The sequence below is a fragment of the Salmo salar genome, chromosome 26, assembly GCF_965601325.2.
Source record: "Salmo salar chromosome 26, fSalSal1, whole genome shotgun sequence".
Taxonomy (NCBI): Eukaryota; Metazoa; Chordata; class Actinopteri; order Salmoniformes; family Salmonidae; genus Salmo; species Salmo salar.
In genome coordinates this window covers 32,834,217-32,861,950 of record NC_138316.1, presented here as the reverse complement: position 1 = coordinate 32,861,950, position 27,734 = coordinate 32,834,217, and the positions used below count along the sequence as shown (strand labels likewise).

At 47.0% G+C, this 27,734-nt stretch overlaps 1 protein-coding gene across 3 annotated transcripts in view; it reads left to right on the top strand.

Moving 5' to 3' along the window:
• LOC106587669 (transient receptor potential cation channel, subfamily M, member 7) overlaps nucleotides 1-27,734 on the top strand; it is a 111,473-nt gene that overhangs the window by 28,271 nt on the left and 55,468 nt on the right. For all 3 annotated transcript variants that reach the window (XM_045708036.2, XM_045708035.2, XM_045708037.2), the window contains exons 3-15: nucleotides 4,364-4,402; nucleotides 7,882-8,092; nucleotides 9,100-9,313; nucleotides 9,680-9,804; nucleotides 10,146-10,317; nucleotides 13,264-13,432; nucleotides 13,550-13,673; nucleotides 14,209-14,281; nucleotides 17,630-17,730; nucleotides 24,956-25,090; nucleotides 25,326-25,379; nucleotides 25,493-25,633; nucleotides 25,794-25,928. In XM_045708036.2, coding sequence (XP_045563992.1) covers nucleotides 4,364-4,402; nucleotides 7,882-8,092; nucleotides 9,100-9,313; nucleotides 9,680-9,804; nucleotides 10,146-10,317; nucleotides 13,264-13,432; nucleotides 13,550-13,673; nucleotides 14,209-14,281; nucleotides 17,630-17,730; nucleotides 24,956-25,090; nucleotides 25,326-25,379; nucleotides 25,493-25,633; nucleotides 25,794-25,928 — 1,693 coding nt within the window. The remainder of the gene's footprint in view (nucleotides 1-4,363; nucleotides 4,403-7,881; nucleotides 8,093-9,099; nucleotides 9,314-9,679; nucleotides 9,805-10,145; nucleotides 10,318-13,263; nucleotides 13,433-13,549; nucleotides 13,674-14,208; nucleotides 14,282-17,629; nucleotides 17,731-24,955; nucleotides 25,091-25,325; nucleotides 25,380-25,492; nucleotides 25,634-25,793; nucleotides 25,929-27,734) is intronic.

Genomic DNA, 27,734 nt, shown 5'->3' with positions numbered 1-27,734 from the left:
ACGGGAGGATCTTGTCAATGATCTCAAGGCAGCTGGGACCATAGTCACCAAGAAAACAATTGGTAACACTCTACGCCGTGAAGAACTGAAATCCTGCAGCGCCCGCAAGGTCCCCCTGCTCAAGAATACATATACATGCCCGTCTGAAGTTTGCCAATGAACATCTGAATGACTCAGATGACAACTGGGGAAAGTGTTGTGGTCAGATGAGACCAAAATGGAGCTCTTTGACATCAACTCAACTCGCCGTGTTTGGAGGAGGAGGAATGCTGCCTATGACCCCAAGAACACCATCTCCACCATCAAACATGGAGGTGGAAACATTATGCTTTGGGGGTGTTTTTCTGCTAAGGGGACAGGACAACTTCACCGCATCAAAGGGACGATGGACGGGGCCATGTACCGTCAAATCCTGGGTGAGAACCTCCTTCCCTCAGCCAGGGCATTGAAAATGGGTCGCGGATGGGTATTCCAGCATGACAATGACCCAAAACACACGGCCAAGGCAACAAAGGAGTGGCTCAAGAAGAAGCACATTTAGGTCCTGGAGTGGCCTAGCCAGTCTCCAGACCTTAATCCCATAGAAAATCTGTGGAGGGAGCTGAAGGTTCGAGTTGCCAAACGTCAGCCTCGAAACCTTAATGACCTGGAGAAGATCTGCAAAGAGGAGTGGGACAAAATCCCTCCTGAGATGTGTGCAAACCTGGTGGCCAACTACAAGAAACGTCTGACCTCTGTGATTGCCAACAAGGGTTTTGCCACCAAGTACTAAGTCATGTTTTGCAGAGGGGTCAAATACTTATTTCCCTCATTAAAATGCAAATCAATTTATAACATTTTTGACCTGCGTTTTTCTGGATTTTTTTGTTGTTATTCTGTCTCACTGTTCAAATAAACCTACTATTAAAATTATAGACTGATCATTTCTTTGTAAGTGGGCAAACGTACAAAATCAGCAGGGGATCAAATACTTTTTTCCCCCCCACTGTATATGCAAACGTATGTGGACACCCTTTCAAATGAGTGGATTCGGCTATTTCAGCCACACCCGTTGCTGACGGGTGTATAAAATCGAGCACACAGCCATGCAAACTCCATAGACAAACATTGTCAGTAGAATGCCTTATTGAAGAGCTCAGTGACTTTCAACATGGCACCGTCATAGGATGCCACCTTTCCAACAAGTCAGTTCGTCAAACTTCTGCCCTGCTAGAGCTGCCCCATTCAGCTGTAAGTGCTGTTATTGTGAAGTGGAAACATCTAGGAGCAACAACAGCTTAGCCGCGAAGTGGCAGGCCACACAAGCGCACAGAACGGGACCACCGAGTGTGTAGCATGTAAAAATCATCTGTCTTCTCTTGCAACACTCCCTACCGAGTTCCAAACTGCCTCTGGAAGCAACGTCAGCACAAGAATTGTAAGTCGGATTTCCATGGCTGAGCAGCAGCACACAAGCCTAAGATCACCATGCGCAATGCCAAGCATCGGCAGGAGTGGTATGAAGTTCGCCACCATTGGACTCTGGAGCAGTGGAAACGCGTTCTCTGGAGTGATGAATCACGCTTCACCATCTAGCAGACCCACGGACAAAGCTGGGTTTGGCGGATGCCAGGAACGCTACCTGCCCCAATGCATAGGGCCAACTGTAAAGTTTAGTGGAGGAGGAATAATGGTCTGGGGCTGTTTTTCATGGTTCGGGCTAGGCCCCTTAGTTCCAGTGAACGGAAATCTTAACGCTAAAACATACAATGACATTCTAGACGATTCTTTGCTTCCAACTTTATGGCACAAAGCGAGGTCCAAACAGAAATGGTTTGTCGAGATCGGTGTGGAAGAACTTGACTGGCCTGCACTGAGCCCTGACCTCAACCCAATCGAAAACCTTTGGGATGAATTGAAACGCAGACTGCGAGACAGGCCTAATCTCCCAACATCAGTGCCCGACCTCACAAATGCTCTTGTGGCTGAATGGAAGCATGTCCGCTCAGTAATGTTCCAACATCTAGTGGAAAGCCTGTTATTACAGCCTCCACTCTTTTTTTATATTATTTTTACTAGTTCCTACATTGTCGAATAATAGTGCAGACATCAAAACTATGAAATAACAAATATGGAATCATATAGTAACCAAAAAAAGTGTTTAACAAATCAAAATATATTTTATATTTGAGATTCTCCAAATAGCCACTCTTTGCCTTGATGACAGCTTTGCACACTCTTGGCATTCTCTTAACCAGCTTCACCTGGAATGCTTTTCCAACTTCACTTGGAATGCTTTTCCAACAGTCTTGAAGGAGTGCCCACATATGCTGAGCACTTGTTGGCTGCTTTTCCTTCACTCTGCAGTCCAACTCATCCCAAACCATCTCAATTGGGTTGAGGTCGGGTGATTGTGGAGTCCAGGTCATCTGATGCAGCACTCCATCACTCTCCTTCTTGGTAAAATAGCCCTTACACAACCTGCAGGTGTGTTGTGTCATTGTCCTGTTGAAAAACAAAGGATAGTCCCACTAAGCCCAAACCAGATGGGATGGCGTACTGCTGTGATAGCCATGCTGGTTAAGTGTGCCTTGAATTCTAAATATATCACAGTGTCACCAGCAAAGCACCATCACACCTCCTCCTCCATGCTTTACGGTGGGAAATACACATGCGGGGATCATGTGTTCGCCCACACCGCGTCTCACAAAGACGCAGCGGTTGGAACCAAAAGTCTCCAATTTGGACTCATCAGACCAAAGGACAGATTTCCACTGGTCTAATGTCCATTTGCTCAGGTTTCTTGGCCCAAGCAAGTCTCTTCTTCTTATTGGTGTTCTTTAGTAGTGGTTTCTTTGCAGCAATTCGACCATGAAGGCCTGAGTCATGAAGGCCTGTCTCCTCTGAACAGTTGATGTTGAGATGTGTCTGTGACTGGAACTCTGAAGCATTTATTTGAGCCACAATTTCTGAGGCTGGTAACTCGAATGAACTTATCTGCAGCAGAGGTAACTCTGGGTCTTCCATTCCTGTGGCGGTCCTCATGAGAGCCAGTTTCATCATAGCGCTTGATGGTTTTTGCGACTGCACTTGAAGAAACTTTCAACGTTCTTAAAATGTTCTGTATTGACTGACCTTCATGTCTTAAAGTAATGATGGACTGTCATTTCTCTTTTGTTTATTTGAGCTGTTCATGTCATAATATGGACTTAGCCCTATTTGGTAAAATACCATCTTCTGTTTACCCCCCTACCTTGTCACAACACAACTTAATGTGTTTGAGCCAATCAGAAGGAAAGAAATTCCACAAATTAAGTTTTTAGAAAGGCACACCTATTAATTGAAATGTATTCCGGGTGACTACCGCATGAAGCTGGTTGAGAGAATGCCAAGAGTGTGCAAAGCTGTCATCAAGGCAAAGGGTGGCTACTTTGAAGACTCTCAAATCTAAAATAAATGTTGATTTGTTTAACACTTTTTTTGGTTTCTACATGATTCCATATGTGTTATTTCATAGTTTTGATGTCTTCACTATTATTCTACAATATAGAAATGTTAAGAGAATTTTGTTCTCAATGTTCTTAAACTGAACTTTAATTAATCTACTCAGTCTGCAACCCAGAGTTTGTAAGGTTCTGGTTTAAATGAAGCAGACAGAGACCAAGCTTTCAAGAGTCAGATTCTTTATTCACGAGCGCTCTGAATATCATACAATGCACATAGCCGTTTATACCTCACACATTTGGTTATGACATACACTTTATAAATGCCCCCCCTCTCATCTAACACTGTCACAATGTTCAGCTTCGATAGCTCCTTCTGTCTAACCGGGTTCCTCTATCTACATGCCTGCAACTGACAAGTCGAGCTCAAAACAGGAAACCTCTATGGTTTCCCAGTGTCTGACTTCTCTATAATGTCATAGTAATCGACCAAATTGTTTCCTGCAAATCCATACAGACATCCTAATTGTCAATATTTCTCTAACCTACTTTGAAACACACACACACGTTAAATGTCCCCTTCTATTATTTGGCATTAACTCAATAAATGAATGCTATGTACAAGTCTTCTCCAAATGGTCATTGCTTTTCACATTCTGCAACATGTATCCTAATCTACTACAAGTTTTCCCTGGGTGGGGAGACTTCCTTCCTGTTATTAGTTTCACAGTTGTCACAATACATTGAGTGGTTGTTTTAACTTTTAGCCCTTAACTTATATCATTTATATATCAAGAAAATAGTAAAAATAAAGAAAAGCCCTTTGAATGAGTAGGTGTTCTAAAACTTTGGACCGGTAGTGTAGGTATATAATGTATGTATAATACTTATATTTTACTTCGTACTCTAATGTGAAGATGTGTTTGTTGATGTTGTTTCAGATGCCTTCCAGGATGTCAGATCTGCCAGCAGTTGGTGAGGTGAGTCTTTGGCCCTATTCTGATCTCTCAGACATGCATGAGCCCAGTCCTTTACTCAAGACCCTGGGACCTCCTCAATTCAACCAACCTCTTCTAAAATACTGTACTGACATAAACAATAACTGGTATTAAAGTTCTGTGTGAAAGTGTAGCCTAGTCTCTATTGCACTCCGCCTATCGTTCTTCACTGTATATAGTACGGTATATAGTATTGTATCAGTGGCGGTCGGTGCCGTTTAAGATGAGGAAGGACGATTTTTACAATATGTTGATGAGCATGCCGTTATTTCTGTTACAGCATATTTGATGACTGTCATTCATATTCCATTCACCCAACTCAATGTAACATCGTTTAGGTTACTACATGATACTCAAATCGTCCCTATACCCATCATGAGGTTGTTACAACCTATCTTATGAATGAAAGTTTACAATGTAGGTGCACAAGTCGAGAGAAACATTTGAGTAATCAAGGTGACGCACAGTGTCTCATTCAATACCGCCTTGCACAATCTTGCCTGCATCTAGCTGATCTAGTGTGTAACTGTAATCATTAGTCCAATAGTTGTAAACGAGAGTTTCTATTGGACAAATTAATGTATGTGTATCCCTGTTTCGTTACGTTTGCTCCAGTTTAAGAACGTTTTTCGGTGGAATGAATACACCCCTGATCACACGCAGATACAGTTCACTTTCATAGCAGCCATACACAAACAGCATGATCACTTTGCTTGTTAATTCCTTCTCAAATCTACGCGCTTTCTTCCTCTCACCTTTTCCCTTCGCTTGTGGGCTTCAGTGCACAACACATCAGCTGTCTGTGACTAGGCGAAAAAACCTTTCCATGCCAAACCTTTATATCATAACCGCTAACCTCTACACATAGCCTACGTCGTTGTCACCATATTAGCCAACGTCAGTCAACATAGCTACTTGAACTAACGCGTTAGTAAACCCGCTACAATCATGCCGTACAGTGTACATTAGCAAGCAGTTTAGCAGTTACACCGGCAGGCCCCGGTGGCAATAAATTTATAAAACTTAAAGCTTACCTTGACTTGGAAAAGTTCCAGTGTTGAATAGCCATACCCAGCTAGCTAACATGGCATCCCTCTCTGTTTGAGCCGGGTGTTTTGAGGAGGCTAAACTAGCTAGCTAAAGTAAGTGAAAGTAAAAATATACAATGAATATGGTTTGTTCTTCCTTGCTTTTCCTTCATTTTTAACTAAATTAAATTGTTCATAACTGTTCAACTATTGTCTTTCTCTCTCTTTGAGTCAACTACTCACCACATTTTATGCACTGCAGTGCTAGCTAGCAGTAGCTTATTCTTTCAGTACTAGTCATTATCTGATCCTTTGATTGGGTGGACTATATTTCAGTTCAAGCTGCAAGACCTCTGATAGGTTGGAGGAAGTCCTCGAAGTTGTCATAATTACTGTGTAAGTCTATAGAAGGGAGTGAGAACCTTGAGAATCCTAGGTTTTGTATTGAAGTCAACATTCTCAGAGGAGGACGGAAACTAGCTGTCACGACTTCCGCTGAAGTCGGCTCCTCTCCTTATTCGGGCGGCGTTCGGTGATCGACGTCAGGCTTTCTAGCCATCGCCGCTCCATTTTTCATATATCCTTTTGTCTTGTCTTGTTGCCATACACACCTGGTTTTCATTTCCCCAATGAAGCTACTTGTATTTAACCCTCTGTTTCCCATCATGTTTTGTGTGTAATTGTTTCATGTTATGTGGTGTTAGTTTACGCGCTTTACTTTTATGTTTCGTTTTTTTGAGTGCGTTTGATTTATGTCGTGCTCTCGTTTTTGGAACTGTAATAAAAGTGCGCTTGTTCATTATACTCTGCTCTCCTGCACCTGACTTCGCCTCCAATACACCTTTTGACAGAATTACACACCTTCAATGGAGTCAGCAGGAGCAGGTACCCCTGTTAGAGGAGTCGAGGAGCGCGTCCAGGAACATTCGGCCATGTTACAACATCTTGGTGCCATGATGGATCGCGTTGTCCAGACCATGGACCGCTGGGAGAGACAGGTAGTCTCCAGTGCCTCGACCAGCACAACCGGGGTTTTCTCCATCCGGAGAGAGTTCCAGTGGGATGCGTCTCTCCCTTCCCAGGGAGTTGCACAGTGCCAGGGATTACTGTTACAACTGGACCTCTACCTGGCCACTGTGCACCCAGCTCCCTCAGGAGGGGAGAGAGTGGCCGCCCTCGTCTTCTGCCTCACAGGAAGAGCGCTGGAGTGGGCAAACGCCATGTGGAGAGAAGGAGACATGGCGCCAGACCACTTTGAGGAGTTCACCCATCGCTTCAGTTCACCCGTCTTCGACCATCCACCTGAGGGCAGAGCGGCGGGGGAGAGGCTCTTCCATTTGAGACAGGGGACGAGGAGCGCCCAGGACTTCACCCTGGAATTCCGGACCTTGGCCGCCGGAGCAGGCTGGAACGACAGGGCCCACATCGACCACTATCGATGCAGCCTACGAGAGGACGTCTGACGTGAGCTGGCCTGCAGGGATGCCACCATTTCCTTCGACCAACTGGTGGATTTGTCCATCCGGTTGGATAACCTGCTGGTCACCCGCGGACGTCCAGAGGGGGCTCTGTCGGTTCCATCGTCCAGCACCCCCGCTTTCTAGCCATCGCCGCTCCATTTTTCATATATCCTTTTGTCTTGTCTTGTTTCCATACACACCTGGTTTTCATTTCCCCAATGAAGCTACTTGTATTTAACCCTCTGTTTCCCATCATGTTTTGTGTGTAATTGTTTCATGTTATGTGGTGTTAGTTTACGCGCTTTACTTTTATGTTCCGTTTTTTGAGCGCGTTTGATTTATGTCGTGCTCTCATTTTTGGAACTGTAATAAAAGTGTGCTTGTTCATTATACTCTGCTCTCCTGCACCTGACTTCGACTCCAATACACCTTTTGACACTAGCTGTCCTCCGACTACACCATGGTGCTACACTACAGAGTGCTGCTGAGGCTACTGTAGACCTTCATCACAAAACAATGTGTTTAAATCAGTTATTTTGTGACTCGTGAATATATTTATTATAGTTTTATCTAAAAAGGATAACATTATTATTTTTTTTTATTCACTGAGGATGGTCCTCCCCTTCCTCCTCTAAGGAGCCTCCACTGTACTGTATATAGTACCCCACTGTATATTACTGTGTGTGTGTATATAATACTCAACTGTATATAATACTTTATACTGTACTGTATTTAGTACAGTACTACACCCCGGTCCTGAAGAGAGAAACCATTACCTTTCCAGGCTTTGTGTGTCAGGAGGAACACATCATCCCTCTGAGAGAGGGTGTATGGGAAAGCAGGACCTAGACTGCCGTGTGTGTGTGTTTCACTTTATAGAAATGTAGAGGGGTAAAGCTGATGATTCATATGGGGCTCTGACGTGTCTGTGTGTAAAATAACATTTAGTTCTGTGTCTCCCCCCTTTCTCTAGATGCTGCTGTGGTCGGCTGGTACGGCAGCATGCTGGGTTTACAGCCAGCCTGGCCATGAAGTACTCAGACGTGAACTTGGGTGGGGGGGCAGAGAGTGGGGTGCAGCCGGAGTTGGAGGAGTGGGCTGTGGACAAACACACACAGGAGAGCCCTACAGACGCTTACGGCATCGTTAACTTCCAGGGAGGGTCGCACTCTTACAGAGCCAAGGTAGGGTGGAGAGAAGCTTACACTATCAAGCACACACACACACTCTCACATCTCCATGGTGCTCAGAGACAGACACTCTCTAAGCGCTTAACTCTACAAATCAAACCAGTGTCTCAGTCACATTGTGTGTCTGGCCATCACCACATATTTGGCTACTTAGTAGGTTTAATCTGGCTGGCAAACCAGCTCCAAAGGTATACATTATAAGACATCCTTTGACCTGGCCTGGCCTAGCATTCTGGAAACTCTTCCGTGCCCCGAGCTGAGCAGCCTAGCCTGTCTAGTCTGCCTCCATAGCCAGAGGTTAAGTCCCAAATGGCATCCTATTCCCTATATAGTGCCTTATGTTTGACCATGGCCCATTGGGCTCTGGTCAAAAGTAGTGCACTATGTAGGTAAAAGGGTGCCATTTGGGATGCAGACAACTATACACCACCTAGGAAAACACTTTTACCTCAGACTAACTTTCTTACTTAAGCCTGTGTATTCCTTGCAAAACATACGCAATGTTTTTGATGAGTCACCTTCATCCCTTTTGGGCTAAACTAAGTGTTTATTATTGTGGTTATTCTACATGAAGTAGGTGAATATAATCACATAACGCCATTTAGTCTAATAGTTTAGAAACAGCAGTGACTGTAATACGGGCAAATCCCCCTCTTAAAACTACAGGTTTATTTTGCCTTGGAAGAAGTGAAGGGGTTAGGTGGCTGTGAGACTGAGAATATCCTTTACTGTACGTTCTGCTTTCCATGGCCCAGATTGACACATTTAATGGTGATGATGTATCAAGCATGTCCATGTAGGTCCTGGAAATCGCCCCTCGAAGACCCAAGTGTTGACGTTGGAACATCATTAATAATAATGTTAAGCTCGAAAAATTTTAAAAATGAAATTAAAGATGGGTGTATTTTGGAAGGACTACAACATTTAGTTTGTACATGAGACGTTCAAACTCTCCAATCTCTCCTTTCCTCCCCTCCTCTCCACTCCTCTCCTGTCCCCAGTATGTGCGTCTGTCCCATGACAGCAGGCCAGAGAGCATCCTGAGGCTGATGCTGAGTGAGTGGGCGATGGAGCTTCCTAAGATCCTCATCTCTGTCCACGGAGGCATCCAGAACTTTGACCTGCACCCCCGAATCAAACAGGTGGTGGGGAAGGGCCTGATCAAAGCTGCTGTCACCACCGGGGCATGGATACTGACAGGAGGGGTTAACACAGGTGATACACATACACATGGGCATAGAAAAACTCTCTCACACACACTGACTTACTGTTCTTATTACGTAAAAGACACAGAAGTCGGGTGTTCTGTCTTAGCAGAGTTGTGTTTCCATCCCAGTACTACTGGGACCTATATACTGTGTTGAACTCATTATGGAGACCTAATGATAATGTTTGACTCCTTACTTAATGACAGTGTTTAACTGATTACTTAGTGGGTTAATTAACCAGACTGGTGTTTATTCTGACTGGTCCTGATAGTGACACTCAGCTACAGCAGACTGGTTGTCCAGACAACTACACTAGTCTGTTTTGATCCATTGCTTGGTGTTGATTGGTTGTATTTGAACCCCTGACCTCCAGGTGTTGCCAAACATGTGGGTGATGCGTTGAAGGAACACTGTTCTAGATCGTCAAGGAAGATCTGTACAATTGGAGTCGCTCCCTGGGGCGTCATTGAGAACCGCAATGACCTCATCGGGAGAGACGTGAGGAACACACACACACACAAAAGTTTGTTTTTTACTATCCTTGTGGGGACCAAACAATTGATTAAAATCCTATTTTCCCTAACCTTAACCTCTAAACCTAACTCTTAAACCTAAAATAGCCTTTTTCCCTGTGGGGACCGGAGAAATGTCTTTTTCCTTGTTTTACTATCCTTTTGAGGACTTCTGGATAGTGAGACCAAAAACCCCCACACACAAACAAGCACATCACAATACTAATTTACTCAGTATTTATTTTAAGTGGTCAAAAATATCTGCTGTCCAGTCAGAGTAAAGTGTGTGTGTGTGTGTGTGTGTGTGTGTGTGAATATATGTTCCAGGTTGTAGCCCCCTACCAGACGTTGCTGAACCCCCTGTCCAAGCTAAACGTGTTGAACAACCTCCACTCCCACTTCCTGCTGGTGGATGATGGGACGGTGGGGAAGTACGGAGCTGAGGTCGAACTGCGCCGCGAGCTGGAAAAACACATCAAACTGCAGAGGATACACGCACGTAAGAGACACAGAGACACACACACGATAAACACATGAACCTGCAAAGGATACTTTAGCAATAAGGCATGAGAATCGTGGATTATAGTGAATTACACACAATTTGGGGCTTTTCTTAGGCACAGTGGGAAGCGGAGTGCTGGGAAACAACCCTTGAGTGTGTTATTCATGATGATCCACAGGTTTGAGTGTGTTATTCATGATGATCCACAGGTTTGAGTGTGTTATTCATGATGATCCACAGGTTTGAGTGTGTTATTCATGATGATCCACAGGTTTGAGTGTGTTATTCATGATGATCCACAGGTTTGAGTGTGTTATTCATGATGATCCACAGGTTTGAGTGTGTTATTCATGATGATCCACAGGTTTGAGTGTGTTATTCATGATGATCCACAGGTTTGAGTGCGTTATTCATGATGATCCACAGGTTTGAGTGTGTTATTCATGATGATCCACAGGTTTGAGTGTGTTATTCATGATGATCCACAGGTTTGAGTGTGTTATTCATGATGATCCACAGGTTTGAGTGTGTTATTCATGATGATCCACAGGTTTGAGTGTGTTATTCATGATGATCCACAGGTTTGAGTGTGTTATTCATGATGATCCACAGGTTTGAGTGTGTTATTCATGATGATCCACAGGTTTGAGTGCGTTATTCATGATGATCCACAGGTTTGAGTGCCTTATTGCTTTTAGAAAATGATTACTAACATATTTAAAAAAAAAAATTAAAATAATGAATAAATTCATTTTATTCATCTTTCCCCTCAACGATAATGTCTGGACAATCCCCAGTTGTGTGTTCTATTTATGTGGTTGCTTGCCAAATGCAAGTTTTATTGGCACATTAGCTAGCCTAGTGGACTGGTCGTCCGTTCTAATTGATAGAGGTTACGATGCAGGCTAGCAATTTTTCCTTTTCTAGCTAAGCAACTGAAGCTAACACAATCACACCTAGCAGCTGGAATGACAGCAAACTAGCTACATTTTTGTTTGTTTCACCTTTGTTTCTATTGCCATTTCTTTGGATATATCCATAATAATAATGCTGAAGCATGAACAGGGCCGGCCCGCCCATTAGGCAGGATTAGGTGGTTGCCTAGGGCGGCAGATTGACGAGGGCGGCATTTTACGAGCTAAGACGCACCTCCAACAACACATAACGCCTCACATAATTCTGCCCAAAAACAATGAAGATGTATCTCGCCCAATGGCATATGGGCTATTTAGGTGAGTGCTGATGCCACCCCATGATAAGGAGTGCCCACTTTGCCAAAGTCAGGGTTGCAAAATATTTAGCTTGTCCATTCCCAGCATGCCTCTCCAGGGTGCTGTTGGAGATGAGCAGAGCTGCAGCGCTCCACCGACACTCAAGTCACCTAACATTAATCATGTAGCCTATAGTAGAATGAGTAGTAACCTGTGGTTTTTCTGTTGCCTTCAGACTGGAGACCATATTAATGACAATGTTATGAGACAGAAACCTTTTTTTTTTTATACATCAAGCATGTCTCTTTGACCAAATAGCCCTATTAAATAAAAATGCAATTCGATATCCTAAAACAAGGACAGGTCCAAATAAAATGGACAATATGGAATGAAATGAGGCTACTCGCGACTGCTGTCTGGGAGTTTCACTCCGTGGGCTAAATTGTCATGAATCAATTGTAGGCCTATTTGTCAATTTTTTTACGAGCTGATCATAGCAAAGAAGAAAATACTTCTGCATTTCCCGCTGTGTAAACACATGGATTCTCACTGAAAATGGGCTCGTAACTCCTGGTAATCTTGGTTATTTCATATGCAGATCTTAAATAGACAAAATGATTAGTCTTAAGCCTTGGTCAGGAATCAGGATTAGGCTAATAAAACCAATGCAACTACCTGTTTTACAAACGGTAGTACATGGATGGGCATTCATAAAATTGCAATGTGGGCCGTCACTGTAGGCTACACTATTCTAGTTTTCTGGGATAGGAGGAGGGTGGTTGTTTTTTCTCGCCTAGGGCGGCAGAACGGCCCAGACTGGGCCTGCATGACGTCACCTGGCTCAGAGAAGCTGTCTGTCTCGTCCAGACACGTTCATTGTCATTTTGCACGCTGAAGGTTGCATTCCAACATTGTTGCAGAGATCGGAGCAGACTGCAGGGTTTAGACAAACCCCCACTGTTGCAAACCAAGTGCTAGGCTAGAAACATGGGAAATAATGTCAAGATGCAGTTTCCGGTAGAGAGAAGGTTTTGGAATTGCCTGGCTGGGCTGTGGGACAGAGAATGCGCAGTGATAATTGAAATAGCACTGTTAACAAGCATTACCTGTGGATTATCGTAAATAACTAACGACTTATCAACCAATTTAGCATCCAGGATCCAAACGTAACGTTTTAATATTATTATTTCCACCACAGGCATCTTCTCTGTGGCTGTGTGTTGAGAGTACTTTGACACCTGAAGGCAATGTCTAAGAATAATGGTCAGGTCCAAAATTATTGTCACCCTTGATAAAGATAAGCAAAGTAAGTCTATCAGTCAGTGTCTACCCTAGTTGTTGTATCTCCCCTGGCCTTTTCTGTCTCTGTGTGGTGCTTCTAAGTGCCAGTGTGACAGAGGCAGTTACCAGAGACCAGCTATTATCCCAGTAACCTTAGATCCCCTTTTATTAAAGGCAGACACCCATACAGTATGTACACCCACTGTTATTATGGTGTGGCAGTCTGCTGACCTGCTGAAATACCCTCTCAAAATGGAGCTTTAAGACCTGTCATATGGCTCTCTGTTAACCCTTTACTGCTTTCCTGTTGTCATCACAAACAGAGACCATTAGAATATAGCATCTAGATGAACATACAATGTTGATATTTAGATGTTTCCAATGTTCTTTACAGCATATTTAGTGACCTTCTGGCTTTCTCTGTCCTTCTTTCTTTCTCCCTCCCCCCAAGGAATTGGTCAGAGTGTTCCTGTGGTAGCGTTGATATTTGAGGGGGGTCCCAACGTAATTCTGACGGTGTTGGAGTACCTTCAGGAGACTGTCCCCGTGGTGGTCTGTGAGGGAACTGGGCGTGCCGCTGACATACTGGCCTACGTCCACAAACAGACAGAAGAGGGGGGGTGAGAAACACGTTCTTTTAACAGATTGCACCACATATAATGGGGTTCCACAGGGTTCTGTACTAGGACCGTTACTTAGAGGAATGATCCTGGATGTCACTTCCTTTAACCCTTCAGGGGTCTACCTGACGGTGTGGAGACGGAAATCATCGCTACGATCAAAAAGACGTTCAACTTCAGCCACAGCGATGCTATGCACCTCTTCCAGACCCTTATGGAATGTATGAAGAGCAAAGAACTGGTAAACACATGGTTAACTCACAGTTAATACATGGAAATCTATTCCACATCAGGTAACTGATGCAAGCAGTAGAATCTGATTTAAAAAACAGATAGAAATACACCTTATGGAACAGCGGGGACTGTGAAGAGACACACACAGGCACAGACACACATACACATAAGACACACACTTACACATGGGTGTTATTTTGTAAATATGTGGTAGTGGACTAAATGTATTGGGTAAAGTGTTCTGAAATGTAATATTTCAAATTGTATATAACTGCCGTAATGTTGCTGGACCCCAGGATGAGTAGCTGCTGCCTTGGCAACAGATAATGGGGATCCTTAACAAATACTGAATGAATTTTAAGAGAAAGCTGAATCCTACAATGCGTACTGTGTCGTCTGTTTATAGTCTGATTAATATAAAGATATGGATGATACTGATAACGCTTATAGTTTTTCATAAATACCAGAACGTATTGCATTACTTCTCGATTTTTTTTTTTGTGACCATGTGGGTTCTCTCCCTCTCTCCTTCCTCTGAACAGATCACTGTGTTTCATATCGGCTCTGAGGACCACCAGGATATCGATGTGGCCATACTGAGGGCATTACTGAAAGGTGTGTGTGATGGGTAACTTCATCTCAGTGTCCTGCTGTTTGACTGACAGAAGATCTGTTTCCATGACTCCTCTCTGACCTCTGACCTCCTAGAGGAAGGGAGAGGGCAAATGAAAAGATCATAATAATAAAACAAACAGAAGGGCGAGACAGTGGGTTGTGTAGCCAAAGTTTTCACTTTTATGTTTTCATTTTGAAACTGATACTATAGATATGTTTTGAGAAGTCAATGCTCTCCTCCCTCCCTGTCTGTCTCTCTCCCTCTCCTCCCTCCCTCCCTGTCTCTCTCCCTGTCTGTCTGTCTCTCTCCCTGTCTGTCTCTCTCCCTCCCTCTCCTCCCTCCTTGTCTGTCTCTCTCCCTCTCCTCCCTCCCTGTCTGTCTCTCCCTCTCCTCCCTCCTTGTCTGTCTCTCTCCCTCTCCTCCCTCCCTGTCTGTCTCTCTCGTCCTGCTCTCTCCCTCTCCTCCTGAGCTCTCTCTCGTCCTGCTGTCTCTCGCTATCTATCTCTCTCTCGTCCTGAGCTCTCTCTCACTATCTCTCTCTCGTCCTCTGTTTGTCTCACTATCTCTTGTCCTGCTGCGCTCTCTCTCTCTCTCGCGCGCTCTCTCTCTCTCTCTCGCGCGCGCTCTTTCTCTCGCTCTCTCACTTGCTCTCTTTTGGGGTTTCCCTGTGGGTCTCAGAGGGGCTTATTGCTAGATACTCCGAGACTCCATTCTCACAACACACAAATCTGTCCTCTTCTCACTTTTCTCCGTTCTGTTCTATTGAATCTGGCTCTAAGACAGAGGGCAAGAGAGAGCTCTGAAAGGACAGATATTCACATGAATTAGTCTGTCCCTGTGTATTCAGTAGTTATGTGTGTAGGTCTCTATCAGTGGTCTTCTGTCATTGAATAAGAAATTCAGACAAAGGCAGGAATGTGTTCAAAGTCCGCCCCGCGCAGCTTGTCTACCAGCTATGTAGATGGTGTTTGATCCTGTAGTAGAGGAACCAGTCCAGTCCGTCAAGAGTTCAGGACATTCTGACTGAGCCTGATAGATGCCCAGCCAGCAGGAAAATATAAGCCTGTCAAACCAGCATTAGTCTTGGTCAACCAGTAACACATCTTCAATAGAAGGCCTCAATAGCTCATTAGACCCTAAAGGATACATACACAAGCATATGGAAATACCTTTAAAATAGCTGTCCAGTGTTTCCAGATTTCTGTGAAATATGACCTATAATTAATTGTATGTATGTTAAAAAGCAGCTTGTCTGTGTTTGAATGGTGTGGGCTTACAGCAACAACAGAATGGTGTGGGCTTACAGCAACAACAGAATGGTGTGGGCTTACAGCAACAACAGAATGGTGTGGGCTTACAGCAACAACAGAATGGTGTGGGTTTACAGCAACAACAGAATGGTGTGGGCTTACAGCAACAACAGAATGGTGTGGGTTTACAGCAACAACAGAATGGTGTGGGCTTACAGCAACAACAGAATGGTGTGGGCTTACAGCAACAACAGAATGGTGTGGGCTTACAGCAACAACAGAATGGTGTGGGTTTACAGCAACAACAGAATGGTGTGGGCTTACAGCAACAACAGAATGGTGTGGGCTTACAGCAACAACAGAATGGTGTGGGCTTACAGCAACAACAGAATGGTGTGGGTGTAAATGGCTGATTTAGCCACATCAGCCAATGAGCCATCTCGGTGATAATGAGAAGTATCCTCTGAGGAAATATGAGAAGTCTCCTCTATGAGGAAATATGAGACGTGTCCGCTATGAGGAAATATGAGAAGTCTCCTCTATGAGGAAATATGAGACGTGTCCGCTATGAGGAAATATGAGACGTGTCCGCTATGAGGAAATGGCAAGCATTTTTGAAACGGTCTGTTTAAGATGCAGCTTTGAGCTGGGTTTTTTTCTTCTTATTTATGCTTTAGTCACATGAGTATACGACAACAACATGATTTGGGTTTGAGTTAACAGATTATGAGCTGTTAAATGTGAGATTTTCTTTGGACAGTTACTTTCAGATTTCCTCCATAAACATATCAGATGAACCGTAAGGTTACAGAGACATGTTTGTAAATATGGAAATGTCCCGTCTCCCACATCAGGATTTACATCCTGAAAATACGACTTTAAACTTTACCAAAAGGAAATCCTGTCGGAAATTCTCTCTCTATGGTAGTAGTATATGACTGTGTATTAGTGTGCATTATTATTTTTATTTTTAATAAGGTACACAAAACGGGTACACATAGACAGAGAAACAAGTGACAAGACCGAACAAGACAAAGTTCCCATCCCACACCCACCCACAGGACTTCCCCAACCCAAAGTTAGATTAGTGGTTCACAATAGCAGTCTTTTTACAGAGTCATATGTTGATGAAAGAGCAAATATGTTTTTAATTCGCCCCATGCATGAGTGCTACAGATATTTCCATGTTTATAATGTCCGTGAATGATGGCAGACATGTCTGTCTGCTTAAAGAATGAGGAGCCTGCTGACGTGAGGCTATAATATTTTGGTGTGCTGTTAAGCCAGCCAAATATGTCTCTGTTTGACAGATCGGTCTAAAGTAGTGTGATCATTTAACAATAAAATAGATGGGCAACATTGTACATTTCTACCCATTATGTCACAAAGACCGGATGAAACAAGTCCAGAAATGTAAAACCCCTGGGCACTCCCAAACCATGTGCCAGGAGTCCCGAGGGGGATTGTTCAGCTTTCATCCACTAGAATACTAACTTGGTGTGGAACTCTGACTTCATGCATGGGTTTATATGGATGATTAGAGTGTACATTGGATCCCATGTTAGGATATGGTTCTGTGTAAAACAGTAGTGGGGATTAGTATGATAATTCATCTGTATTATTCTGTATGGTTGTTTCTGTATTGTCCTCCGACCTAGCCCTGTTCTCTAAATCCTGCTGCTAAGTCAACAGGAAACACAGAATTCATCTAGCTTTGCCTAGCAATTAGTTTGTGTGCATGTTGTATGTATGTATGTATGTATGTATGTATGTATGTATGCTGTGCGTGTGTGTGTGTGTGTGCTTACGCTGCTGCCACTCTGTTTATTATATATCCTGATTACCTAGTCACTTCTAACCCTATGTACATACTACAAACTACCTCGTAACCCTGCACATTGACTCAGTACTGGTACTCCTCGTATATAGCCTCAATGTTTTTGTGTTACTATTTCCTTTTTATTTAGAAAATATTTGTCTTTTTAACTCTGCATTGTTGGGAACGGGCTCGTAAGTAAGCATTTTCCTGTAAAGTCTACACCTGTTGTATTTGGTGCATGTGACCAATAACATGTGATTTGTGTGCTGCTCCTCCAGGCACCAATGAGTCTGCGTTTGACCAGCTGGTTCTGACTCTGGCCTGGGACCGGGTGGACATCGCTAAGAACCATGTGTTTGTCTACGGACAGCAGCTACTGGTACGTCTATCTGTGTGTGGCTGGCTGGCTGGCTGGCTGGCTCTCTTTATCTCAGTCTCTGGCTGGCTGGCTCTCTTTGTCTCTGGCTGGCTGGCTCTCTTTATCGCTGTCTCTGGCTGGCTGGCTCTCTTTGTCTCTGTCGCTGGCTGGCTGGCTCTCTTTGTCTCTGTCTCTGGCTGGCTGGCTCTCTTTGTCGCTGGCTGGCTGGCTCTCTTTATCTCTGTCTCTGGCTGGCTGGCTCTCTTTATCGCTGTCTCTGGCTGGCTGGCTCTCTTTGTCTCTGTCGCTGGCTGGCTGGCTCTCTTTGTCTCCGTCTCTGGCTGGCTGGCTCTCTTTGTCTCCGTCTCTGGCTGGCTGGCTCTCTTTGTCTCTGTCGCTGGCTGGCTGGCTCTCTTTAACTCTGTCGCTGGCTGGCTGGCTCTCTTTGTCGCTGGCTGGCTGGCTCTCTTTGTCGCTGGCTGGCTGGCTCTCTTTGTCTCTGTCTCTGGCTGGCTGGCTGGCTCTCTTTAACTCTGTCGCTGGCTGGCTGGCTCTCTTTATCTCTGTCTCTGGCTGGCTGGCTCTCTTTATCTCTGTCGCTGGCTGGCTGGCTCTCTTTGTCTCTGTCTCTGGCTGGCTGGCTCTCTTTGTCGCTGGCTGGCTGGCTCTCTTTGTCGCTGGCTGGCTGGCTCTCTTTGTCGCTGGCTCTGGCTGGCTGGCTCTCTTTGTCTCTGTCGCTGGCTGGCTGGCTCTCTTGGTCTCTGTCGCTGGCTGGCTGGCTCTCTTTGTCTCTGTCTCTGGCTGGCTGGCTCTCTTTGTCTCTGTCTCTGGCTGGCTGGCTCTCTTTGTCTCTGTCTCTGGCTGGCTGGCTCTCTTTGTCTCTGTCTCTGGCTGGCTGGCTCTCTTTATCTCTGTCTCTGGCTGGCTGGCTCTCTTTGTCTCTGTCTCTGGCTGGCTGGCTCTCTTTGTCTCTGTCTCTGCCTGGCTGGCTCTCTTTATCTCTGTCTCTGCCTGGCTGGCTCTCTTTGTCTCCGTCTCTGGCTGGCTGGCTCTCTGTCTCTGTCGCTGGCTGGCTCTCCTTATCTCTGTCTCTGGCTGGCTGGCTCTCTTTGTCTCTGTTGCTGGCTGGCTCTCCTTATCTCTGTCTCTGGCTGGCTGGCTCTCCTTATCTCTGTCTCTGGCTGGCTGGCTCTCTTTATCTCTGTCTCTGGCTGGCTGGCTCTCTTTATCTCTGTCTCTGCCTGGCTGGCTCTCTTTATCTCTGTCTCTGGCTGGCTGGCTCTCTTTATCTCTGTCTCTGCCTGGCTGGCTCTCTTTGTCTCTGGCTGGCTGGCTGGCTCTCTGTCTCTGGCTGGCTGGCTGGCTGGCTCTCTTTATCTCTGTCTCTGCCTGGCTGGCTCTCTTTGTCTCTGGCTGGCTGGCTCTCCTTATCTCTGTCTCTGGCTGGCTGGCTCTCTTTATCTCTGTCTCTGGCTGGCTGGCTCTCTTTATCTCTGTCTCTGGCTGGCTGGCTCTCCTTATCTCTGTCTCTGGCTGGCTGGCTCTCTTTGTCTCTGTCTCTGGCTGGCTGGCTCTCTTTGTCTCTGGCTGGCTGGCTGGCTCTCTTTGTCTCTGTCTCTGGCTGGCTGGCTCTCTTTATCTCTGGCTGGCTGGCTCTCTTTATCTCTGTCTCTGGCTGGCTGGCTCTCTTTGTCTCTGTCGCTGGCTGGCTGGCTGGCTCTCTTTGTCGCTGGCTGGCTGGCTCTTTTTGTCTCTGGCTGGCTGGCTCTCTTTATCTCTGTCTCTGGCTGGCTGGCTGGCTCTCTTTGTCTCCGTCTCTGGCTGGCTGGCTCTCTTTGTCTCCGTCTCTGGCTGGCTGGCTCTCTTTGTCTCCCTCTCTGGCTGGCTGGCTGGCTCTCTTTATCTCCGTCTCTGGCTGGCTGGCTCTCTTTATCTCCGTCTCTGGCTGGCTGGCTCTCTTTGTCTCTGTCTCTGGCTGGCTGGCTCTCTTTGTCTCTGTCTCTGGCTGGCTGGCTCTCTTTGTCTCTGTCTCTGGCTGGCTGGCTCTCTTTGTCTCTGTCTCTGGCTGGCTGGCTCTCTTTGTCTCTGGCTGGCTGGCTCTCTTTGTCTCTGGCTGGCTGGCTCTCTTTGTCTCTGGCTGGCTGGCTGGCTGGCTCTCTTTGTCTCTGTCTCTGGCTGGCTGGCTCTCTTTGTCTCTGTCTCTGGCTGGCTGGCTCTCTTTGTCTCTGGCTGGCTGGCTCTCTTTGTCTCTGTCTCTGGCTGGCTGGCTCTCTTTGTCTCTGTCTCTGGCTGGCTGGCTCTCTTTGTCTCTGTCTCTGGCTGGCTGGCTCTCTTTGTCGCTCGCTGGCTGGCTCTCTTTGTCGCTGGCTGGCTGGCTCTCTTTGTCTCTGTCTCTGGCTGGCTGGCTGGCTCTCTTTGTCTCTGTCGCTGGCTGGCTGGCTGGCTCTCTTGGTCTCTGTCGCTGGCTGGCTGGCTCTCTTTATCTCTGTCTCTGGCTGGCTGGCTCTCTTTGTCTCTGTCTCTGCCTGGCTGGCTCTCTTTATCTCTGTCTCTGCCTGGCTGGCTCTCTTTATCTCTGTCTCTGGCTGGCTGGCTCTCTTTATCTCTGTCTCTGGCTGGCTGGCTCTCTTTATCTCTGTCTCTGCCTGGCTGGCTCTCTTTGTCTCCGTCTCTGCCTGGCTGGCTCTCTTTGTCTCCGTCTCTGGCTGGCTGGCTCTCTGTCTCTGGCTGGCTGGCTCTCTGTCTCTGTCGCTGGCTGGCTCTCCTTATCTCTGTCTCTGGCTGGCTGGCTCTCTTTGTCTCTGTTGCTGGCTGGCTCTCCTTATCTCTGTCTCTGGCTGGCTGGCTCTCTTTATCTCTGTCTCTGGCTGGCTGGCTCTCTTTATCTCTGTCTCTGGCTGGCTGGCTCTCTTTGTCTCGGTCTCTGGCTGGCTGGCTCTCTTTATCTCTGTCTCTGGCTGGCTGGCTCTCTTTATCTCTGTCTCTGGCTGGCTGGCTCTCTTTGTCTCTGTCTCTGGCTGGCTGGCTCTCTTTATCTCTGTCTCTGGCTGGCTGGCTCTCTTTATCTCTGTCTCTGGCTGGCTGGCTCTCTTTATCTCTGTCTCTGGCTGGCTGGCTCTCTTTATCTCTGTCTCTGGCTGGCTGGCTCTCTTTGTCTCTGTCTCTGGCTGGCTGGCTCTCTTTATCTCTGTCTCTGGCTGGCTGGCTCTCTTTATCTCTGTCTCTGGCTGGCTGGCTCTCTTTATCTCTGTCTCTGCCTGGCTGGCTCTCTTTATCTCTGTCTCTGCCTGGCTGGCTCTCTTTATCTCTGTCTCTGGCTGGCTGGCTCTCTTTATCTCTGTCTCTGGCTGGCTGGCTCTCTTTGTCTCTGTCTCTGGCTGGCTGGCTCTCTTTGTCTCTGTCTCTGGCTGGCTGGCTGGCTGGCTCTCTTTGTCTCTGTCTCTGGCTGGCTGGCTCTCTGTCTCTGTCTCTGGCTGGCTGGCTCTCCTTATCTCTGTCTCTGGCTGGCTGGCTCTCTTTATCTCTGTCTCTGGCTGGCTGGCTCTCTTTATCTCTGTCTCTGCCTGGCTGGCTCTCTTTATCTCTGTCTCTGCCTGGCTGGCTCTCTTTGTCTCTGTCTCTGGCTGGCTGGCTGGCTCTCTGTCTCTGGCTGGCTGGCTCTCTGTCTCTGTCGCTGGCTGGCTCTCCTTATCTCTGTCTCTGGCTGGCTGGCTCTCTTTGTCTCTGTCGCTGGCTGGCTCTCTTTGTCTCTGTCTCTGGCTGGCTGGCTGGCTCTCTTTATCTCTGTCTCTGCCTGGCTGGCTCTCTTTATCTCTGTCTCTGGCTGGCTGGCTCTCCTTATCTCTGTCTCTGGCTGGCTGGCTCTCTTTCTCTGTCGCTGGCTGGCTGGCTCTCTTTGTCTCTGGCTGGCTGGCTCTCTTTGTCTCTGGCTGGCTGGCTGGCTCTCTTTATCTCTGTCTCTGTCTCTGGCTGGCTCTCTTTGTCTCTGGCTGGCTGGCTCTCTTTGTCTCTGTCTCTGGCTGGCTGGCTCTCTTTGTCTCTGTCTCTGGCTGGCTGGCTCTCTTTATCTCTGGCTGGCTGGCTCTCTTTATCTCTGTCTCTGGCTGGCTGGCTCTCTTTGTCTCTGTCGCTGGCTGGCTCTCTTTGTCTCTGTCTCTGGCTGGCTGGCTGGCTCTCTTTATCTCTGTCTCTGCCTGGCTGGCTCTCTTTATCTCTGTCTCTGGCTGGCTGGCTCTCCTTATCTCTGTCTCTGGCTGGCTGGCTCTCTTTCTCTGTCGCTGGCTGGCTGGCTCTCTTTGTCTCTGGCTGGCTGGCTCTCTTTGTCTCTGGCTGGCTGGCTGGCTCTCTTTATCTCTGTCTCTGTCTCTGGCTGGCTCTCTTTGTCTCTGGCTGGCTGGCTCTCTTTGTCTCTGTCTCTGGCTGGCTGGCTCTCTTTGTCTCTGTCTCTGGCTGGCTGGCTCTCTTTGTCTCTGTCTCTGGCTGGCTGGCTGGCTCTCTTTATCTCAGTCTCTGGCTGGCTGGCTCTCTTTATCTCAGTCTCTGGCTGGCTGGCTCTCTTTATCTCTGGCTGGCTGGCTCTCTTTATCTCTGTCTCTGGCTGGCTGGCTCTCTTTGTCTCTGTCTCTGGCTGGCTGGCTCTCTTTGTCTCTGTCTCTGGCTGGCTGGCTGGCTGGCTGGCTGGCTCTCTTTGTCGCTGGCTGGCTGGCTCTTTTTGTCTCTGTCTGGCTGGCTCTCTTTGTCTCTGTCTCTGGCTGGCTGGCTCTCTTTGTCTCTGGCTGGCTGGCTCTCTTTGTCTCTGTCTCTGGCTGGCTGGCTCTCTTTATCTCTGTCTCTGGCTGGCTGGCTGGCTCTCTTTGTCTCCGTCTCTGGCTGGCTGGCTCTCTTTATCTCTGTCTCTGGCTGGCTGGCTGGCTCTCTTTGTCTCCGTCTCTGGCTGGCTGGCTCTCTTTGTCTCTGTCTCTGGCTGGCTGGCTGGCTCTCTTTGTCTCCGTCTCTGGCTGGCTGGCTCTCTTTATCTCCGTCTCTGGCTGGCTGGCTCTCTTTGTCTCTGTCTCTGGCTGGCTGGCTCTCTTTGTCTCTGGCTGGCTGGCTCTCTTTGTCTCTGGCTGGCTGGCTCTCTTTGTCTCTGTCTCTGGCTGGCTGGCTCTCTTTGTCTCTGGCTGGCTGGCTCTCTTTGTCTCTGGCTGGCTGGCTCTCTTTATCTCTGTCTCTGGCTGGCTGGCTGGCTCTCTTTGTCTCCGTCTCTTGCTGGCTGGCTCTCTTTGTCTCCCTCTCTGGCTGGCTGGCTGGCTCTCTTTATCTCCGTCTCTGGCTGGCTGGCTCTCTTTGTCTCTGTCTCTGGCTGGCTGGCTCTCTTTGTCTCTGTCTCTGGCTGGCTGGCTCTCTTTGTCTCTGTCTCTGGCTGGCTGGCTCTCTTTGTCTCTGTCTCTGGTCTGGCTGGCTGTCTCTGGCTGGCTGGCTCTCTTTGTCTCTGGCTGGCTGGCTCTCTTTGTCTCTGGCTGGCTGGCTCTCTTTGTCTCTGGCTGGCTGGCTCTCTTTGTCTCTGGCTGGCTGGCTGGCTGGCTCTCTGTCTCTGGCTGGCTGGCTCTCTTTGTCTCTGGCTGGCTGGCTCTCTTTGTCTCTGGCTGGCTGGCTGGCTGGCTCTCTGTCTCTGGCTGGCTGGCTCTCTTTGTCTCTGGCTGGCTGGCTCTCTTTATCTCTGTCTCTGGCTGGCTGGCTGGCTCTCTTTGTCTCCGTCTCTGGCTGGCTGGCTCTCTTTATCTCTGTCTCTGGCTGGCTGGCTGGCTCTCTTTGTCTCCGTCTCTGGCTGGCTGGCTCTCTTTGTCTCTGTCTCTGGCTGGCTGGCTGGCTCTCTTTGTCTCCGTCTCTGGCTGGCTGGCTCTCTTTATCTCCGTCTCTGGCTGGCTGGCTCTCTTTGTCTCTGTCTCTGGCTGGCTGGCTCTCTTTGTCTCTGGCTGGCTGGCTCTCTTTGTCTCTGGCTGGCTGGCTCTCTTTGTCTCTGTCTCTGGCTGGCTGGCTCTCTTTGTCTCTGGCTGGCTGGCTCTCTTTGTCTCTGGCTGGCTGGCTCTCTTTGTCTCTGGCTGGCTGGCTCTCTTTATCTCTGTCTCTGGCTGGCTGGCTGGCTCTCTTTGTCTCTGGCTGGCTGGCTCTCTTTGTCTCTGTCTCTGGCTGGCTGGCTCTCTTTGTCTCTGGCTGGCTGGCTCTCTTTGTCTCTGGCTGGCTGGCTCTCTTTGTCTCTGGCTGGCTGGCTCTCTTTGTCTCTGGCTGGCTGGCTCTCTTTGTCTCTGGCTGGCTGGCTGGCTGGCTCTCTGTCTCTGGCTGGCTGGCTCTCTTTGTCTCTGGCTGGCTGGCTCTCTTTGTCTCTGGCTGGCTGGCTCTCTTTGTCTCTGTCTCTGCCTGGCTGGCTCTCTTTGTCTCTGTCTCTGGCTGGCTGGCTCTCTTTATCTCTGTCTCTGGCTGGCTGGCTCTCTTTGTCTCCGTCTCTGGCTGGCTGGCTCTCTTTGTCTCTGTCTCTGGCTGGCTCTCTTTGTCTCTGTCTCTGGCTGGCTGGCTGGCTGGCTCTTTTTATCTCTGTCTCTGGCTGGCTGGCTCTCTTTGTCTCTGGCTGGCTGGCTCTCTTTGTCTCTGTCTCTGGCTGGCTGGCTGGCTCTCTGTCTCTGGCTGGCTGGCTGGCTCTCTGTCTCTGGCTGGCTGGCTCTCTTTGTCTCCGTCTCTGGCTGGCTGGCTGGCTCTCTTTATCTCTGTCTCTGGCTGGCTGGCTGGCTCTCTTTGTCGCTGGCTGGCTGGCTGGCTCTCTTTGTCGCTGGCTGGCTGGCTCTCTTTGTCTCTGACTCTGGCTGGCTGGCTCTCTTTGTCTCTGGCTGGCTGGCTCTCTTTGTCTCTGGCTGGCTGGCTCTCTTTGTCTGACTCTGGCTGGCTGGCTCTCTTTGTCTCTGGCTGGCTGGCTCTCGCTGTTGATGTGGCTGGCTGGCTGTCTGTCAAGACTGCATCTATTATGAATGTGCTGTTCATCAGTATCAGCCTAAATGAACATTTTTAATTTAAACCCCAAATATCTCCTAAGCTAGCCTCTCCAGAGTCAGTGGTTCTATATGACCCAAGAGACAGGCTACAGGAAGGCTGCCAGTAGCCTGTTTATTTTGACTAATCTGAACTGGTCTGGTGTATTTATTCAGGATATAGAAACGTCCAGTCACTTGTTAGTGCAGTCAATGTTGGATCCTTGTTGAGGTGTGTGTGTGTGCAGGTGGGTTCGTTGGAGCAGGCCATGCTGGATGCCTTAGTGATGGACCGTGTGGAGTTTGTGAAGCTCCTGATTGAGAATGGAGTTAGCATGCACAGGTTCCTTACCATCACACGGCTGGAGGAGCTATACAACACGGTAACACACACACACACACACACACACACACACACACACACGGCTCACCAATTTCACACACATACATGTAATGATGCTCCACATGGCTCTATGCTGGTACTATTACTGTTCTCATCACACGTGCAACCTCTCAAATCTAATGTTTGATTCGTATTCTGTCAATCATTTCTAAACGGTCTGTTTATCCATGGTCCTGCTGGGCATCGTGTTTTTATCTGTGTCTCTTCTGTTCCAGAAACAGTCCCCTACCAATCCCACGCTCTTCAACCTCGTAAGGGATGTCAAACAGGTACATCTTTGACTTCTTGTCAACCATTGATTGTCAAAGTCTGAATGAATTTGAACAATAGTAATTGATGGTGTTGTTGATTAGTATGGCTCACTATGACTAACTGTTTCCAGGGTAATCTCCCCCCTAACTACAAGATGACCTTAATTGACATTGGCCTGGTGATAGAGTACCTGATGGGCGGGACTTACAGGTGCAACTACACCAGGAAACGCTTCAGGATCATCTACAACAATCTCCATGGCAACAGCAGGGTAAGGGTTAATGATTAAAGGTTAAAACATAAGTTCGCTTCAAGGTCAAGGGTTAAACTCATTGTTCACACAGGTTATTTTGACCTTCTGCTTTCACTGATTGATTCACTTAGAGAACAGTTTACTTTCAGAATTACTCTTTTTCTCTGTCTCTCTCCAGAGATCAGGTCGCCACTCTGCAGGGCCTGGGTCCCACCTGAGGAAGAGCCAAGAGTCGTTCAGTATCCAGGCCGACAAGAAGGAGAAGACCAGGCACGACCACTTCATCAAGACTGCACAGCCATACAAACCCAAGGTACACACACACGCACAACATGGACAGTCATATTTGAGAACACACTGTGACTTGTGTGATGGCAAGAAACAGCCTGTCCACTGATGACCTTGTGGAAATCTATACCAATGTAATCCGACCATGCCTGGAGTATGCCAGTGTGTTGCTGGTAGGCTGCACAAAGATGCAGCAAGCTGCGCTGGATAGGGTACAGGAAAGGACAAGCAAGATAATAACAGAGACATCCCACTGACCCTTCCACCACTACAGACATGGAGAGAGCAAGCAGCAGTAAGACTGGTCACTGACATGCACCAACCTGACCAGCGTCTACAGGATCTCCTACCACAGAGAAGGGGAGAGTACTGGCAGAGTCCTCCGCAACCAGAACAAACTGTCCAGCATCAACACAAGGAAAAATAGGCAGAAAAATTCTACCATTGCCATCAGACTTTTTAACTTTTCTTGGGCAGGTAGGACGCTAGCGTCCCACCCACGGGACACACTATTCAACAGCCAGTGAAAAATCAGAGTGCCAGAATTCAAAACAACAGCATTTTACATTGGCGCGTGATGTTCAGAAAATATTTTGCCTCCAATACTCCGGTGTATCAGCACAACAATTTACAAAAATACTCATCATAAACGTTGATAAAATATTATACTGTTATTCAAAGAATTTTAGATAACCATCTCCTTTATGCAACCGCTGTGACAGATTTCAAAAAAGCTTCACGGGGAAAGCACACTTTGCAATAATCTGAGTACTGCGCTCAGAAACATTCACTAGGCAATACAGATACCCGCCATTTTGGAGTCATCTAAAATCATAAATAGCATTATAAATATTCACTTACCTTTGATGATCTTCATCAGAAGGCACTTCCAGGAATCCCAGGTCCACAATAAATGTTGTTTTGTTCGATAAATTATGGACTTTGTCCAAATACCTCCTTGTTGTTTGTGCATTTAGTAAACTACTCCAAATGTAGGAAGCGCGCCCAAAAGTTCGACGAAAAGTTAAAAAAAAGTTATTTACGTTCGTTGAAACATGTAAAACGTTGTATAGCATCAATGTTTAGGGCCTTTTTAACATAAAACTTAAATAATATTCCAACCGGACGATTCCAATGTCTTGAAAAACGTTTTGGAACACAGCTACCTCTCACGTGAATGCGCGCCAATTAACTCATGTCCTTTCCTGAGTCACCAACTTCCCGGCCTTCTTGTTCGCTCTCTGTTCACTGCAAAAGCCTGAAACTAGGTTCTAAAGACTGTTGACATCTAGTGGAAGTGTTAGGAAGTGCAAAATGAACCCTAAGTCACGGTGTGTTGGATAGGCAATGACTTGAAAAGACTACAAGCACCAGATTTCGCATTTCCTGGTTAGATTTTTCTCAGGTTTTTGCTTGCCATATGAGTTTTGTTATACTCACAGACATCATTCAAACAGTTTTAGAAACTTCAGAGTGTTTTCTATCCAAATATACTAATAATATGCATATTCTAGTTCCTGGGCCCGAGTAGTAGGCCGTTTAATTTGGGTACGTTTTTCATCCGGCCGTGAAAATACTGCCCCTACCCAAGAGAAGTTAATAACAAAATGTGACACTTTAAACTGACATTTCTTGTAAGATGGGACCTTTTTTTATTTAGTGTAGTATCTTGTTTTTGAAGTATTGTCTGAATGTAACTGTGCATTCTGCATTACTCTTGTTGACTGCGAGCATGAATGAAATAAATCAATCAAATCAATACAAACCCAAGGTGTACACACACAATCAGTCATACAAACCCACAGAACTGAGCCATCAGATTACATTCAAA